Raw genomic sequence first — 16,936 nt, 5'->3', positions numbered from 1 at the left:
TTAAAAAAAAAAAAGACAGATCGGGTCCTGTGAAAATATTAGAAGGTACAAGAATTTATGTTTGTATTCAATAATTTGACATTCCAGATCTTAAATGGGAATTTCTGTTTTGTTCATTATGGCTTGGCTTAAAATAACATGAGGTGATAAAAGCTGGAACGTGAGGCAGTGAACGTGAAGACACTGTGCCGAAAAGAAAGAATGACTGTTCAAAGTTTGATATATTTCAGATGCCCTTACCTCTTTCATCCTTTGTATTTAGTTACAACAAATCTTGTTTGTCAAAAAAAAATAATAATATATTTATGTAGTTGTAGGCACCTTAAATTGTAGGTTTTGTATATTTGAGGAGAAAAGACACAACTGCAATACCGAATATGATGAATAATGTTAAATGAAAACAAATGTTACCAATAAAAACATATTCACATTTCTCAAACCCCTGTATGTCAGTGTCACTTCTCTGTGTCTCTCAGTGAATTGAGTGAATATAGGTCAGCAATTCCCCAACACCTCTCCACACTGCTTACTCAGATGAATGCCTTTATTCCTCTCTCTCCCTCTCTCTCTCTCTCCTGCTCTCTCTCTCTCTGTCTCTCTCTCTTACTTTCTCTATCTCTGTCTCTCTTACTCTGTTTCTCTCTCACACACACACAAACACACATACCCACACATGTGTGCGCACAAATGCACACACACACACACACATGCTCAGTGAGGTGACTGTTCAGCCTTTTTAACAAAATTAAACACACACACACTGGAAACAGCAGGAGGAGCCCTCTTGTGAAATGTATGGTGCTTGTAAAAGTCTATGAACTAATCTCTTTTCCCTGGCCCAGGCTCACCATGCATTCCTCCTCAGTAACTCAGGGAGAGGGATGGGGTTACACCACTGGTCCCAGTGAAGCATTACACCCCCATGTCCAGGGTCAGAGTCAGAACGTCTGCATTCACAGGCTTCAGAGGAAACTCTGAATTATGACATCTGGACCATGAGGTGATGAGATCACAGCATGCCTGGTTCAGGACCCTCTTTTCATCCCTGTGTGCTGCTGCTGGCTCTTAGTCTGTCTGTTACCACTCAGAGCCTTTGTTAATGCCCCTGTACACTGAAGGAAATCTGTATCAGAGTGGAGGTTTTGTTGTTTTTATTCAGACTCAGAATCATTGCTCTCATGAACAGGACAGGAGTTGTCCCCATTCATTGCCACAGGATGGCGTGTTTGCGACTCTGAATTTCTACAGAACTTATGCGATTGTCTTTGTGTTTTAAGTGCTGTGTTGCTTATTGACTTTGGTGTGCCAGTGTTCAGGCCAGAGAAAAGACAGCTTTTCACAGATCTGTGAACAGGTAACAGCCCTCTCCTCCTGACTACTCTCCCACATCACTCCTCTCCTCTCCTCTCCTCTCCCTGACCTCCCTCACTGCACCCTGAGAAACATTCATCATAACCCGTCACATTCCAGTCCGCTCCAAAGAGGTCCCTTTTTCACGAGGAGATAAAGAGAACAGATGTTTGAAATCATATTTGTAAAATGTGTGGGGGTTTTTTAACCAGTGTAACCCTCATTTTTGGCAGATAAGTGTGTGTGAACACTCCTGTGTGTAACTGTCCCAATAAGACTGTGTGTTTCTATGGACATAGTCTGCGTAATTAGGAATTAGTTTATTATAATTATGACTAGCAAAATAATTTTTGCCAGTTCTCATGATGTAAATTGATGTGTCCTGAAATGTTTGGTGTCTAGTCAGTTTTTAAGGTCTTTGGCTTAAGTAGGTTTTTTGCTTGTGTTGTCAATAATGATTCAATATGGCTGTGAGCGGTAATTAACTGTGCCAGTCAAATTATATTGAGTGTAGTCATCAGACCAATGTGGAACTAAAAGCCAACTTCAGACACAGCATCCATCATGGTCGCTCATAATTGATCAATAATTTGCATGCATGAAAAGTACATTATTCTTTTTTTATGGTATTTTCCATGTTAATCTCTTTGTCATGTAGCTGTGGTAGATGTTTGGGTGTACATTTTGTGACAGTTCCCTAAAAGGGAAAAACTATTCAAAGAAGAAATACAAAGTGAAAACTATCACAAAGTAAGCACTGAAACAAGTCTGCTATCATATCAGTGGAGAGTTTTATTGAGATCAGGTTCTGGCAAATATGGGGGCTATTCCAATGAAGAAGTGCAGGAGACACAAAATTTGAAATGTCCATGTTGAATGAGAAATTGTTGTCGTAGTTAGTATTTTTAGGTAAATTGGCAGTCCTGTGTGTATTTGTTCTTTAGCTACATTGAAAATGAGCATTCTGGGAAGAGTTGGAGAAAAATTTAAGTGGATTACTGTGAATCATGGGGTTGTATTTTCTCTGGTGTGTGGTGGACAATCACAGCTCTCCACAGAGCCTGTCGTCTGATGCTGAGGGCCAGTTTTCTCACAGCTTGGCAGGAGTTTGACTGAACACGGTCATGTGTTTAGGAAGCATGGTAATTGCTCACTCTCAAAATCTCATATTCAGGGGTTTTGTTTTGTTTTTGACACATTTAAGGCTGTCCCTGCCATTCTGGACTGCAGCTACAGTCTAAAGGGATAAGCCATTTTCTGCCCTGCACAGGGAGGCTGAAGGTGACACACAGCGTGGCAGGTACTACTGTTCTGCTTAATGGTGTTTGAGAAGCAGAGGAAAGAGCCTGCGGATTAGTTCTTACTCTCATTCAGGCCTTTCACAACATGTCCATCCTCACGTGTCTGAAAGCCAGACACCAGCTGTGTGAGAAAACAAACACAGAAGATATATGTTAGTTAAGGGAGTGAGGACATGTGTAATGCTATTAAAATGAACTATCATGTTCACTACTGCAGAGCCCCTCTGTGTGTGTGTGTGTGTGTGTGTGTGTGTGTGTGTGTGTGTGTGTGTGTGTGTGTGAGTAATCATTCAGAGCAAAGCTGAAAGCCCCACTGTGGGTACCTTTAAATTATGCTAAACTCTATTGTGTTGTTTTTGTTTCAAAATCAGCAGATGTTTGCTGTTTGATCGGGTTTAGACATGCAATAGCCTCCTGAAATAGAGTGTAATAAATAAGATAATAATTCTTTTGTTTCTCTGGGTTTTGAAAGACCAGTTGTATCAAACTTCCATGAATCATGTGATTAAATCCTCAAGTGTGTCTTCTCTCTCTCTCTGTCTTAGACACCAAGACTTGACCTAAAGTTTGAATGGAATTGGAATTGGAACAGGTTATAAAAATGCACTCTCATTTTACCACAACAGAGTCCCCTTTAAACTGAGCCTTCCTCATAACAAAGACAGAAAAAAACAGTCTGAAAAGTACTCGTCTACAGCGCTGTTTGTTTTTACAGCACATTTATTGCTTTGGTGTGTGGATTCAGTATCCACATTTACACTTAAACTGGAGCTTTTGCTTCAGAGTTCACACATTCTGAATATGTTAATTAAATTCAAATGCTGAAATACACAAACATCCCTCTCCACAGCCAACAAAACAGCCTCAGCTCATTCTCACACTGTGTTTTAAAGGCGTTTTTGGATCGAATTGTCATTTCCCAATAGAGACAACTGTTTGAACTGTTTTGACACAGGTAAGACATGAGCTAAAGTACAACTCTCAGAAATTCAGTTTTCAGCCATGTTTTACAGACAAAATAAAAACCATTAAGGTACTTGTTCCAACATCACCCGTGAAGCCGTGCCACTGCTACTCGTGTTTCTCAAATTACAACACCGGCCAGATATATCATTCAGCTCTGCCCATAAATGTATGATTACACTGTGTCCTTGTCTAAATGGCAGCTGATTTTTCCTGAAGTCTTAACTTTAACTTCTAAGATGGGGAGAGATAGTTAAATATCAGACAAGGCCACAGGCTAAAGGATTTGACAGGCAGAAAGACATGTGTGGTTTGTTAATTGCCAAATACTCAGGTGAGAATTAGGGAGTGTGGATTTGAACATCGAGACAGTAGGTGTATTTTGGCAGCTGTGGCACTTCTTATACAAAACAAATGTTACTGATGCTTATCTCTGACATCCTGCTTAAGTCGTCCTCTGGATTTCCCTGGGGGGGGTGGGGTAGCTATTCATCAGCGAAGTCTATCAGTTACATATGTTTTATTGCTTTTCAGACACCTAATCTCATTTTTACAGCCTCATCAAAAAGAGATTTACAGATAGTGTTTTAGTTAAGTAAATGAGCAGAAACAGTAGCACTTTGAGGTTTTCGGGTGTGTGGAAAAGAAAACACTGTCTGGCACACAGACAAGTTAAACGATTAGTCTATTCTGTAAACAAGATATTGCAAGTATCTTTTTACTCGTGGGTTTACTCGTAAGCTGCCAAACAAACAGCATATAAAATTTCAACCTCTGTGTGGTATTAGTTGCAATAGTTCAAAAAGGCCAAAAGGAAGTCTACACAGCAGTGGATAGACTTAAACCTGTCTCTTGACTGATAGAGTCTACAGAGCAGTGTATAGACTTAAACCTGTCTCTTGACTGATAGAGTCTACACAGCAGTGGATAGACTTAAACCTGTCTCTTGACGGATAGAGTCTACACAGCAGGGGATAGACTTAAACCTGTTTCTTGACTGATAGAGTCTACACAGCAGTGGATAGACTTAAACCTGTATCTTGACTGATAGTTTGTGCATGCATATGCATAATAACAGTAGTTAAATATGGAAATGAAACAAAACAGGAAAATGAAGGCCCAGGTACGAAGCTACCATGCTGCATACTCTAGAGAGAAACTGTCTGTTCATTTGTAAGCAAAGTTTGAAAAGATCAGATTCTTTAGAAGTTCAGTTTTAGTTGTTTTTTTTTTAATATATTTTAATCCTAAGCATGTTAATATTTTAACACAATTAAATATTTAAGATGTTTGGATGGTTGTCCAGGACTTTTTGTGAAATGTCCCCTTGCACATATTATACCACTCCAGTTTTGCATGTTCAAAAGTGTTTCTTCCTGGAGACAAAGGCTTTGATTTTCCTTGAAACATCTGTCTTTTCCCCTCTCTTCATTTTGAGCATTTCAGACATGATACAATGAAACAGCATGTAGTGTGATTCCGTAAAATCAAAACTGGGCGCCATAATATTCAACCTGTTCAAACTGGGAATTGCCAAATTTGACATATCATTTGGTCTTTAACAGAGGTGGACAAAGTACACAACTCCAGTACTTGAGTCAAAGTATAGATACTCCTGGTCAAATATTACTCCAATACAAGTGAAAGTTGTTCAATCAAATTTTTACTTGAGTTAAAGCACTGGGGTACTTGCTTTTAAAAATACTTAAGTATTCAAAAGTACATTTTCTTTTTAATGTCAACCCATTGTTGTATTGTTGCTACAATGCATTTACAGAACCTAATGACTCTGAAACATACCACTGAATGTATTGATTTGCTTGTGGAACCTGTAGGATAAAAAGCTTGTGGAATATGAAACAAAGCCCATAGAAACATAGTTGAATCGGCAAAAGGACAGCCATCGTCATTTTCAGTTTTTTTATTTAACACTCCTCCCTCCACCCCACCCCACCCTCACAAAACAGCATGGCAGTGCTTAGACAAAGCCCTAGCAGAGTGTTTGTTCTGTAAATCAGAAACAATTATAGTTTTTTATTATAATCTTTTTCATCATCATCATCATCATAATCATGATTAAGCAAGTATACAAGTTCAGTGTGTAGAAAAGCGATAATGACATTTAGTGATTGTTTTTACATATATTTCTGAAAGGACTTCAGTCAGTAACGTTAACTCGGCATTTTCGCTAGCTATTAGTACGCGTGGATTCACACAGGACCCGGTGTTACGTCGCAACTGGTTTCCAAGCTAACTGGTTCCCGTAAGCGTTCACGCACTGTGTTAACAGCAGCAGTTGTGGTCTGCCTCTGTCACTAGATTCGTCACACATTCACAAACATATTACTTACGATTTTCAAGTCGAATCTCATATCTACAGCGGCGAACATGATTGTGTAAGTGAGCAGTGAGCACTACATCACTGCCACCTACGAAAAAAGTTAGGCGAACACAGCGCGTGAACGCGTACTAGAACCAGTTGAGACGTAACATTGTTCCCAATACGACAATTCGGTGGGCAAATCCATAAAAATCCAATGCCGCACGCATTTTGAACTTGACTGACAGCGTAGGAGTAGTTTATTGTGACTGGTTTTTCTCCTGTGACGAACACAATATGGCCTCTCGCATTTTGGAAAAGAAAATTCGTCCGCTGACTTCAAAGCTATGCTTTAAAGTAATGAACAACGAGAACCTTCACAGAAATGTAGTGGAGTCAAAAGTACAATATTTGTCTGTCAAATGCAGTGGAGTAAAAGTCATAAGTTTCCAGAACAAATGATACTCAAGTAAAGTACAGATACTCGAAAATGTACTTAAGTACAGTACTAAAGTAAATAAAGGACTGTCCACCCCTGCTCTTTAATATCAAGCAATTAAAACGGTTAACTGAACATGACGTACTGTCCCATTGAAAAATAACTGTGTCAAGTACCATAATCCAGTAAGAGCACATAACCATTACAGCTTATTGTTAATATTCATCTGAAGAGCTAAATGGCTTTGTTGTAAAATTTTGTTGTTGCTTTTTATGTATTCTGGCGTGATCTGGAACATTTAATGGTGCACAAGAGGAAACAAACTGTACCATTTCTCAGATGTCTGAGAGGGCACACATTCATGCAGGAACATCAGTGTTTGGAGACAGGGTTTTGTAAAAGAGTTGTCACCTTCCTTTAGCTGTGTACTTTTGACGAGTGAAGCACTTCCTTTTTTCCACGGCACAGCGCGTTATGTCACACAGTGTGTTCGTTATGACTAATGTAAATTGATATTACTGAGCAAACACTGTCAAATTCTGCTTTTCTTTGTTGGCTAATGTCAAAATATTGTGTCATATGTGCTTTGTTTTCAAAGGAAAAGCCAGGAGCGTGGTTTCTAAGTATTTCCAAAAACAAACAGAAGGCAAGTATTTATTGACTGAAGGATGGAGGAAATGAGAGCACATCACGGTGAATTAATGTTTCCAGTCTCACATCCCAATTTCTCTCTCTCTCTCTCTCTCTCTCTCTTCCACTCACCCCACATCCCTGAACACAGAGATGACCGCTCTGAATTGTCCTGTGATGAATCCGTCTGCGGTCTGTCCCAATAAAGTCATGAACAAATCAAGTGAAGCCCAGGGTGTGCCAAGTCAGGTCATGACCCACGTTTTTTTTACTACACCAAACAAAACTCTGTGTATGTATGCTTCGGGTAGTGGGGTGGGTGATGTAAGTCTGCGATGCAGAGTATATTTGTTGCTCCAAACACAGAGGAACTTTCTATAAATTAATTACCATTATATCCCCACGCCAATGGCGTAAAAGAATGGGCTGAATCAATGAAAGCAATCAGATATCAAATTTGACAGCTGTCTTTACATGGGCTGTGCTACGGAGGGGTTGATATTAGTGTATTCGACCATGTAGATACACCCCCCTCCAACACACACACACACGGGCTCTTTTACCCGCCCCCACACCCCACAGGGGGTTGCGTGCGAAGGCTAGCTTCCTCTTCTATTGCAACAGCTTATTGGTGATTAAGCCAGGGCTAATCTTGAAGAGACTACAGACAGAGATTGGACAGGATTTGGCCTGATACAAACCCCGCCCCCCTCCTTCTGTGCTTTCGCATCTGTGAATGAGTGTTGTCAGGGCTTTGGTTTGACCTGTCACAACATTGACATATCAGGCACAGCTGATGCCTAGTGGAAAACAAACAAATTGAACCACTGGTATGAGATCACAGTGAATGCAACAGCAACAACAAAAAGCTATCTGACAGTAGAGAGATACATCATTTTTTATCTGACTTTTACACTGTTAAAAGAAAGTGTTTGAAAACATGGTCACAAAAGAGGTGCCCACGTCCCTTTTGGTGAAAGAAAGAACTATGAGTGTCTTGTAACACACACAGCCTGATAGTTGTCTGAGTTTCAAACTGTTAGTGGAGTATCATTGTTTTTGCTGTTTCTCTTAGTTGTGTTTTGCAAAATTGTCAGGGGAGTGAAAAGAATAACTCTTAGAGCTATGAGATTTGGCAGGCTTGTTCAGCTCCCCAAACAGCCACCAAAGCAAGCAACTTGGGCACGCATACCCAGATGGAGCGTCGGCCAAGTTGCTAAATCTTTGCGCATTTTTGGTTTGGCAATAGCTTTGACCTGTGTGAACTAAATAAAAATTCCCACATTCCATCAAAGTTAAAACAAAACAAAACAAAACAAGAAACAAAGAAACTTGCCCTCTGCTACCCAAGCAGGTGTCTCGGTGAAGGTTATCAAAAAAGTTATTGTAGTCCAAATCACAGGCTCATGACAAGCCGCTCACTTTGCTTGGGTGTTGTCAAAAATCATCTGTATTTTGAGTGTACTGTGTGATTGTTATCCCACTTGGTTTGAATAGTTTCTTAATGACTGGACAATGAAGTGCCCTCTTTGGCACATTTGGTTGCTGGGTGACTCTAAAATAAAAGGATTACTGAAATTGTTGATAATTATACACCATTTTCCCAAATGACAGTGAATCTTTGCATACTGCATATCATGTACTTGACTGCCATGGGGCTTACAGGCTGTTGGTGCCAGTTACCCAATAGGTGGTGCTACAATCTTGTAAATACTCAATACTGCTCTTAATGTAAATCCATCTCATTTATCAACTTGAGACATGATGCACAGGAAATGCTTTATTATTCTGGACAGCAAACTTCAGTTACTAAAGCGTTTTCTGTTTGGGCTCAGTAATCATTGTTTGTGATAAAGTTGATATTGCACTGTAATTTATTCTACCGACTCCTGGGGAAAGCTTGTTCCCCCTGTTTCCTTTTTCTTACTCGTAGGTTTCTTAAAATACGTATTCAAAAAATAGTGAAACTTAATTTCTTAAATGGCTGTGATTTCTTATCACAATGACTTAACGAACTGCAATGTAACGTATTATCAGTGCTTCCACGCTCTGATAAAAGGAAAATCGCAGTTCTAAGGCTCAAATGCTCTCCAGTGTAATACAAAGAAAATTAAAGGTCTTTAGGTCTGTTATACGTTAAACCAACGTTAAACCAAGGAATTTTCGGATATTCACTAAATTTTGGAAGGCAAGAACGCACGGGCACGGGCAATCCCCCCCCCCCCCCCCCCCCCCCCAACCACCACTTCATTAACCGTATGGATCCCTCCTGTTTACTTCCTAAAACCCTCGCGAACTGCCAGTCATATAAACTTTTTCTGTTTTCATAAATCAGGTCCCTTTTTCTCTAGTGATTTTGTTTAAATAAAAGCGGAGGTAGTCTTACATGATCAGTGAACAAATGTGAACAGATCAGCCAAGACTTCGTGCGTCTGCAAGAATGCCAGCAAGGGAGACACTTAAGTTCCACGGCATTACAAAACAAACAAACAAAAACCTATTTACAAGAATTTGTAATTGTTGCTGTTGTTTTAAAGTAAAGAGAAAAAACACAGTCAACCTGGGATTTCGGATGAGTGACTTTATTCATGTCGTAACAGCATGAGCTCTCACATAAATGATAAAATACATTCAGGTTTTAAACCGTCTATATTGACCACTGAGTTTAATAGTTAAGACATGATATAAAACACGGTGATGTACAATGCAAATTATTAACTATTATAAATTTTAGGAATTTTGATAGTCCAGTATCACCCTCGGGGACTTCAGCTGTCTGCTCGGTAAACTAAGATACCTTGGCCGCTGATTTATCCCAGTATATTTCCGCTCTCATATCAACCGCCACTTGTTCTCCCCTTTCTGCCAGAGTGCCGCTATTACAGAACAGATTTCTAAATAGAACCCTGTCTGCGGGCAACAGTTAACCTACACAAACGAAAAAGGAAGAAACTGCATTTAAAGCATTCACTTATGTTTCACTGACAAAAACAGAGGAAATGAATGCCCGCGAAATTATCTTGTGACTGGGTTTAATCGATTACAGCTTCAATTCAGACCACGCACATTGATCTGACCTATCGTGCTCTTTCATTACTTGAGCCTCCTGATACATGTAGCACAGTGTAATATAGTATTGCATATGCTATTTAACGCATCCACTGATCCGTGTATTTACAAGGTGATATGTAGATCTCCCAACGCTCCGTGGTCGTGCAGGAGGAATCCTCGTCTGAAGTTAGAATATAATGTCTGAATTCCATTCGTCCCCATAAAGCCTTCCGATGCACTATGCTGTACAATAACATCCAATCCATGTCGCTGCAGTGTACGCGGGGTAAACTCCTTACACATTTCAGCTCCACACGTTTGTAGTATTTGGGCATCGTGCGTGATCCCTCCCCTCGCTTTGCACTCTCTCTCTCTCCTTCCCTCTCCCTCGCTTTCTGTGCGTGCGCGTGTTATGTGTTTGCGCATGCGCAGTTTGCGAGGATCAGAATTGCGTGCGAAGAGCTCGACTTGTCATTCAGAGGAATCCGCCACCTGAAACGCGAGGAAGTGAAGGCGACGCAATTGGGTATAAAACATCAACCACATCTGCCTCGAGCTTTTGCAAACTGATGAAAACATCAAGTTAGATCTCTGGTTGATTTTTGTTATACCCGTTGAATTATTTCCCATTAATTAAAGTATAGACTTCTACCATTCTTTCATTCATTTGAATGACAATACTTATTGACTGTACTGGAACCGAGACATATTGACAGAGCATCTTGGTAAGTCATTTAAATGTTTTTCTCTTAATTACTTTTTTAATTAGAATTATATAAAAAATAAATAAACACAACTAAGGAAAATTATTTAATGCGGCTGATTTAGAGAGGAATAATGCAGGACCTAGGGTATTCAGTGATCCGCATCTATAGGTTCTTCACTGTAAATAACTGCAGTGTGGCGCAGTATTCAGTGATAACTTACTTTTTTTGCACATTCTTAGTTACTTACATTGAAAAATGCAGAGAGACAGGACAACAGTGATGGGAGAGCTTCTGAAGTGACTCTGGCCGCTGCCGGTTACTTTTAGGAAGAGTAAACTGACTAGTCAAAAGTGGACTAACTTGTGACATAAGAAAACTTTTCCTCATCGCTTGTCTTTTAGCGCACCTGTCACTTGCACGGAGCGCAAGGCAATGATACCACCGGGGGACTGCATGTACGCAGGGAGGAAACGAAGGAAGCCGATTCAGAAACAGTTAAGTATATCAACTTGACCTTTGCCGGGTTAATGTTGTCTTGCCTATATTAATGTGCTAAAATGAGTGCTGTCTGAAGAAAGCAATTTTCAGAGCTGGTTACTTTGATACGCTCTTTGATGTGGGTGAACGTGCACTATTAACAAGCGATTAAATGAAACTTGTTGCAAGTTTTTGGTTATTTTAGTGTTTATTTCAGTGACGTACAGCTGCCCCCCAGAAAGCCCATACAAACACAATTACCACTTTGTGTTTATTGATTTATTTATTTATTTATTTATTTATTTATTTATTTATTCATTTATGGGAAAAATAAAAAGTAATATTATAACTTGCCATATTAAAAAAAAAAATTAATTAATTGTTAATCGTTAAGAAGTGTAAACAAAACAAGAATTCATTATTATTATTATTATTATGATTATTATTATTGTTGTTGTTGTTGTTGTTGCTGTTGGTGTTATTATTATTAATGCTATTAAATGATTAAATGTTTTCTACAATCATCTGGATTCTGCTTCTCCAGGATGTGGTAATTTGTGATATTTGAAGGTTAGCTGAGGTGAAGGGTTCTTAGAACAGTTATTATCTGAAGTATATTAATACATGCAGTTAATCAGATCAGTCCCTTTTCAATACAAAACAGTAACAACAACAACAACAAATAATAATAATTAACTGTAATTTGATCAGCGCCTTGACTGTGGAGTGTAAATGAGAAGGCAGTTTAATCACTGTCTACATTAAACAGAGATCATGTAACAATGAATATAAGTTTAATAATAATGTGGACAAAATAGAGGCCTGTACTAGGATGAAGGAAATGAATGATAAAAATGGCATGTTCTGTGATTCCCAGAGATGTGAACAAGACATAAATAGGAATGAAATACTGACATTTTTATTGTAAGAGTTCTGACACCGTTTACGTGCTATCCCCCTCACACTCCAGTTCATTTAGAAAGAAAGGTTGACTCTAAAGATTTTTATAGACTAGTATATTAATTATTAACTCACGTCTGCTCGCTTTTCCCAGTTTACAATATTGTTATGGTACAAACTTAAGTAAATGAAGTACAGAGATGTCATTCTTTGGAATATCATCCTGGGGGTAGTCAGCAGTGGGGACAGTGGATTCAGTCCTGGTTGTGTTTATTTCAAGCTATGGTTTCAGGGAGTTGGACTTGGCACACAGAAATCAGACTCCTGTGACCCCCATCCCTGCTAGACGCAGCTAAAGCTCAGCACGCTACCCTTGAATGAAGGTTAAGCCATAGGCTCCTCCACTCAGCACCTGTTACAGGGTTTGTGAAAGCTTCCCTCAAAACATAACTTCAGCTCCTGTTTCTGCTTTGTAATTGTGGTTCTGCCAGTATGTCAACCTCTCTTAGACTCGCACATGTGTAGCACCTTGGCTCTCAAACATCACTTAATTACGTATATGATAGTCTTGTACGCAACACACAGATAAATTTGTGCCTTCCAAGAACTCCCCTTAATTACCCCCAGCCCTTTTTACATGTCTCGTCTTTTCCAAGAGTAATGTATCTATCGTTCTGTTGGTCCAGGGTTTGTTAATGAGCTAATAATGAGAATCAGGCGTGTCGGAGTCTTACACAGTGTGGAGGACGAGTTTCTTCTCAGAAATAGGGACCGTTCGGACTCCTTGACATGTGACTGTCTTCTTTCCCTCAGAATTCCACAGATTCCTAATATTTTCATTGAAAATGTCAGTGGTACTGTGTGACATAAATCAGTATACAAATCAGATAAGTATATGATCGTTGAAAGACAGAGAGGCCTGATAGAAAAATGAGTGCAGGGTGGAAGTACTCTAAAAAAGTACTCTAAGTAAAGTTAAAGTATCCCTCCTGAAAAATTTTTAAATCAGGCTAAAATTGTCACTCATTTACAATTTGCAAAAACGGTTGTCAGTTTAACTTGACTTAGAGAACTTTTTTTTAGCAAGAGTGCTTCTACTTTTACTTTTGCCACCCCTGAATGAGTGTGGTAAAACAATTCAAGTTCAGCTGTAAACCTTGGGTTGAATGAGAGAAAGAAAACTTCTGAGGCCTTGTGCACTCTTTTTTTTTCTACAGCTCGTAAAGTCTTAAAGGCCTTTAAGATCGTACTGACCCGTGTTTCTGTCTGTCAGAAAACCAGCACCAGTCACAGAGAAGTCCAACCCGTCCAAACGGCACCGTGATAGGCTGAATGCAGAGCTGGACCGACTGGCCAGCCTGCTGCCCTTCTCCCCAGATATCATCTCCAAACTGGACAAGCTGTCCGTGCTACGGCTCAGCGTCAGTTACCTCCGGGTCAAGAGCTTCTTCCAAGGTAAGTGAGCTAATGTCAGCTACCACCCACAGTGCCTCTGGTGTAACTTTTCACAGATGAGCCCCTGGGAAATTTAGTTCAAAGAAGTTCATCTTCAGAGCCTTGTTAAAAAGGTCAGAAACTACATCCACAGTGTCTTCCATCAGACTCGTGATTGGTGTGCCTGGGGAATTTCAGGAGGGAAAAAAGGGGTTTGCTCAGTCTTGTGGATTGAATCAGAGCAGCTGGATTTAAAAACATCATTATTTTTCCCAAACACTTTCCATCAAGACCCGTCAAGTGCGGTTCCACTGAATATGGTTTTATTGTGACTAGTTTTGCGGCCAGAGCCTTACTTGTCCAGTGTTGAAAGAATGTGCTTTGATGGTGACAACTACGCTGTACAAATTCTTTTATGCATTGCTGAGGTAAATTAAGGCATATTGAAAAATATTCAGTTTTTCAAAATAAGATGTTTGATATTCTCTAGTGTGGTCCATTGGTGGGAATTAAAAATATCTCTTGTATATTAAAAATCTCCTTCCCACATTAAAGCCATAGGCCTGCGTTCTCTGTCCAGGCAAGAAGTGTTTCCTAATCCTTTTCGCAATTAAGATGTCATTGTCTTTCTGACAGTGTAAGTAAGTCTTCAGTGTTCTGCTTAAAAGATTGCTTTTTATTTCCCTGAATGGTCTCTAATTAAGCCAGGGCTTGTTTTTGGTTACTTGTCCCAGAATTCAGCCCACAATAGTCTGGCTTTCCTGCAGGTGTGAGAAAGGTGTCTTATTGGCTGTCGGTGTAAAAACAGGTCTGGCCTCTATCTCAATGCATATGCTGTAATGTTACCCATCTACTGAGACAGCATTGGGCCTATCCTAACCTGGCACAAGTGTGTCAAGATGTTATGCGTTGTTTGTTCGCCAAACTAAGCCGGGTCTAAGTGATGCAACACATAGCTTCCGTGCACACTGCATTGAAATCTCCTGTTAAGAACTTGTTTTATACTGAGCAAAAATAAAACAGCTGAACTGTGGAGAATGTACCCTGTTATTGTCAGTGTGATGACAGCCAGGCTTTGTCTTGTGACTTTTATTTTGGTCTGCCCCTGAAGAAATCGAGTATTGTTGAAAGTCAGGCTAAAAGATGCCCAAGCACATAAGATGGCGGTGAAGTACAGAGTGCTCCAGACTGGGCCTGCTTTAAAATGCCAGTAGTCTTAGTTTAAACGGAGCACTGGTTTCGTACATCTCCCAGTGGAAATGATGCATGGCCACTTACCTCCGTGTGTTACCAAAATTAGAGAAGGATAGTCTCTGTAACTGAGCTATGCCCTTTGGCTTGTTGTCTTCTCATAGTCTATGAATGCACTAATCCTTTGGCCTGCTAAGGCATGCCAGCACTTGTCAGCTTGTTAAGGTTGTATTCAGTCAGACCTCTTTTATAAAAACACTGCAGTAATAGTATAAGAAAACAGTTCATAACCGTACAGGTTCAGAGGTACCTCTTTTTCACTAAGCTGTCATAATTAGTCCAGAATACGGACAACGCTAGCCACACCAGTTTTCGCATGCTTACTCTATTAGAGTATCTCTGACAGTGCTCATCAACAGAGAAATAACATCACAGAACTTTAGAATCAGACCAAACCCTCCAACAGTGCTGTTTTAAGAAGGTTTAATTAATCATTAAAAAAGGAAGTAGAGAAGATGACATAACACTCACTGGCAGTGTCATTAGAGTGACAAGAATAACAAGGTGTGTCAAACATAAGAAACGTTAAGTGCCATTATAGAAGTTTAAGTTTGACTGCATATTTTAAATCTATTTAAACAAGTGATATATGTTTGTTTCAGAACGAAAGGCTTTGGAGTCCCAGCCTTTTGTAAATACTTTGGTTTCTATTTGTCATACCATGTTTTGAGCAGTTTGAAAGTGTCAGACAGTCAGATGGTTGTCTTCCCGTCACTTCAGATGAATTTTCTCAAGAGCTCTAGCAGGCCCAGTCTTCTGTGTTGTGTTCAGCAAAGTTGTGTTCAGCAAAGTTGTGCTCAGTAAAGTTGACTCGTGAGATGGCTCTGTAAGTGGAGGCAGTTATCTGGAGGGTCTTTGAAGACAATATATGATTCATCCTAAATGACAACAGTCATCTTGGAAGGAGGAAGTCACAGAGTGCCTTTAATGTCTGAAACAGTGCTTGAAATTGTTTGTTTTAATGAACAAAAGGCACTTAAAAGGCTTTGACTCAGGGCCATACTTACAGTCGGTCATGAGCTTTGCTTTTGAGTGCAGTATGGTACAGAGACCATGGCTTCTGTAAGCATCATTTGGCAAAACCACACAGACGGTTGACCAACCTCAGAAAGCTCAGTGGGGCATGGAGCTTATTCACCTGGCAGTTCCCCAGAGTAATGTAAACTTCTGATGAAGATCAGTGTGCGTAAAGAGACACAGAAAAATGCATACACACAAACAGCAGAATGAAACTCTTTCTCTCTCTCTCTCTCTCTCTCTCTCTCTCCATCCCCATAGTAACTCTTTTTCCTCACTGTCATATATTATTTACCAGGCACTTCACAGAACGACCCGAAAACATTTTGCAAAAAATCTCTCCCATGCCACTCCACATCAAAACAAGAGCAATTCAACTCTGTCTAAACAAGAGGTGGTTTTGATACAACTGTTTTTTTCCTCATTCACATGGAACTGGCATTAAAGTAGACACTCCCTGTAATGTGCAGGAATTTCTTTGAGTTTTCTCTAAGTCATAGAGAGCCGTGTGTAAAGACACTGTCTCAGAGCAGCTTAGATCTTAAAGTGAGGCAGTGATCTAATGAGGCTGTGTGGCTGGACGTCGTGAAAAATTCCAGAAGATTCAGTGTTTTATCAGTTTTGATAATAAAAAAAAATCTCAGGAGACCTGTGTGTACTTGTTCTAACTGCTCATACTCTCTACTCTTTACTCCTTTCCATATCAGTGTGTGGTTCTGTGGTGCCAGTGTAGTCATAAAGGGAACGGCTACATAGATTAAACTTAGGCCATAGTGGTTGTCCTGGAGGTATTACATGTTTTCAGTCAACTGATTGAAAGATGGCTGCAGATGCTTTATTAATAACAGAGCACAAAACTGTTGCCGAGACCACTTGGGTTTATTTCGTGGTTTGTCATTGACAAAAGAGAAACACAGAGATAACAAAGAGATAGAATAATAGATATTTGGTTCCCAAAAAGTTGTGCAAATATGTTATAAATATAACCAAACAACTTACATTTTAGCACTAGTACTGTTGCTCTGAATTTTTATTGATAGTTTTCATTTTGAGAGAGCTCTCCTGTTTTGTTGTGTTATGTATGAATGAGGTCTGA

General features: G+C 39.7%; 1 protein-coding gene across 1 annotated transcript in view; it reads left to right on the top strand.

Moving 5' to 3' along the window:
- The first annotated feature begins 11,193 nt into the window (after positions 1-11,193).
- ahrra (aryl-hydrocarbon receptor repressor a) overlaps positions 11,194-16,936 on the top strand; it is a 55,291-nt gene continuing 49,548 nt past the window's right edge. Inside the window, exons 1-2 of the mRNA XM_030769579.1 lie at positions 11,194-11,255; positions 13,412-13,593. Of these exons, the coding sequence (XP_030625439.1) occupies positions 11,194-11,255; positions 13,412-13,593 (244 nt within the window). The remainder of the gene's footprint in view (positions 11,256-13,411; positions 13,594-16,936) is intronic.

The sequence above is a fragment of the Chanos chanos genome, chromosome 3, assembly GCF_902362185.1.
Source record: "Chanos chanos chromosome 3, fChaCha1.1, whole genome shotgun sequence".
In the NCBI taxonomy this organism is placed as follows: domain Eukaryota; kingdom Metazoa; phylum Chordata; class Actinopteri; order Gonorynchiformes; family Chanidae; genus Chanos; species Chanos chanos.
This window is presented reverse-complemented; position numbering and strand designations above follow the sequence as displayed.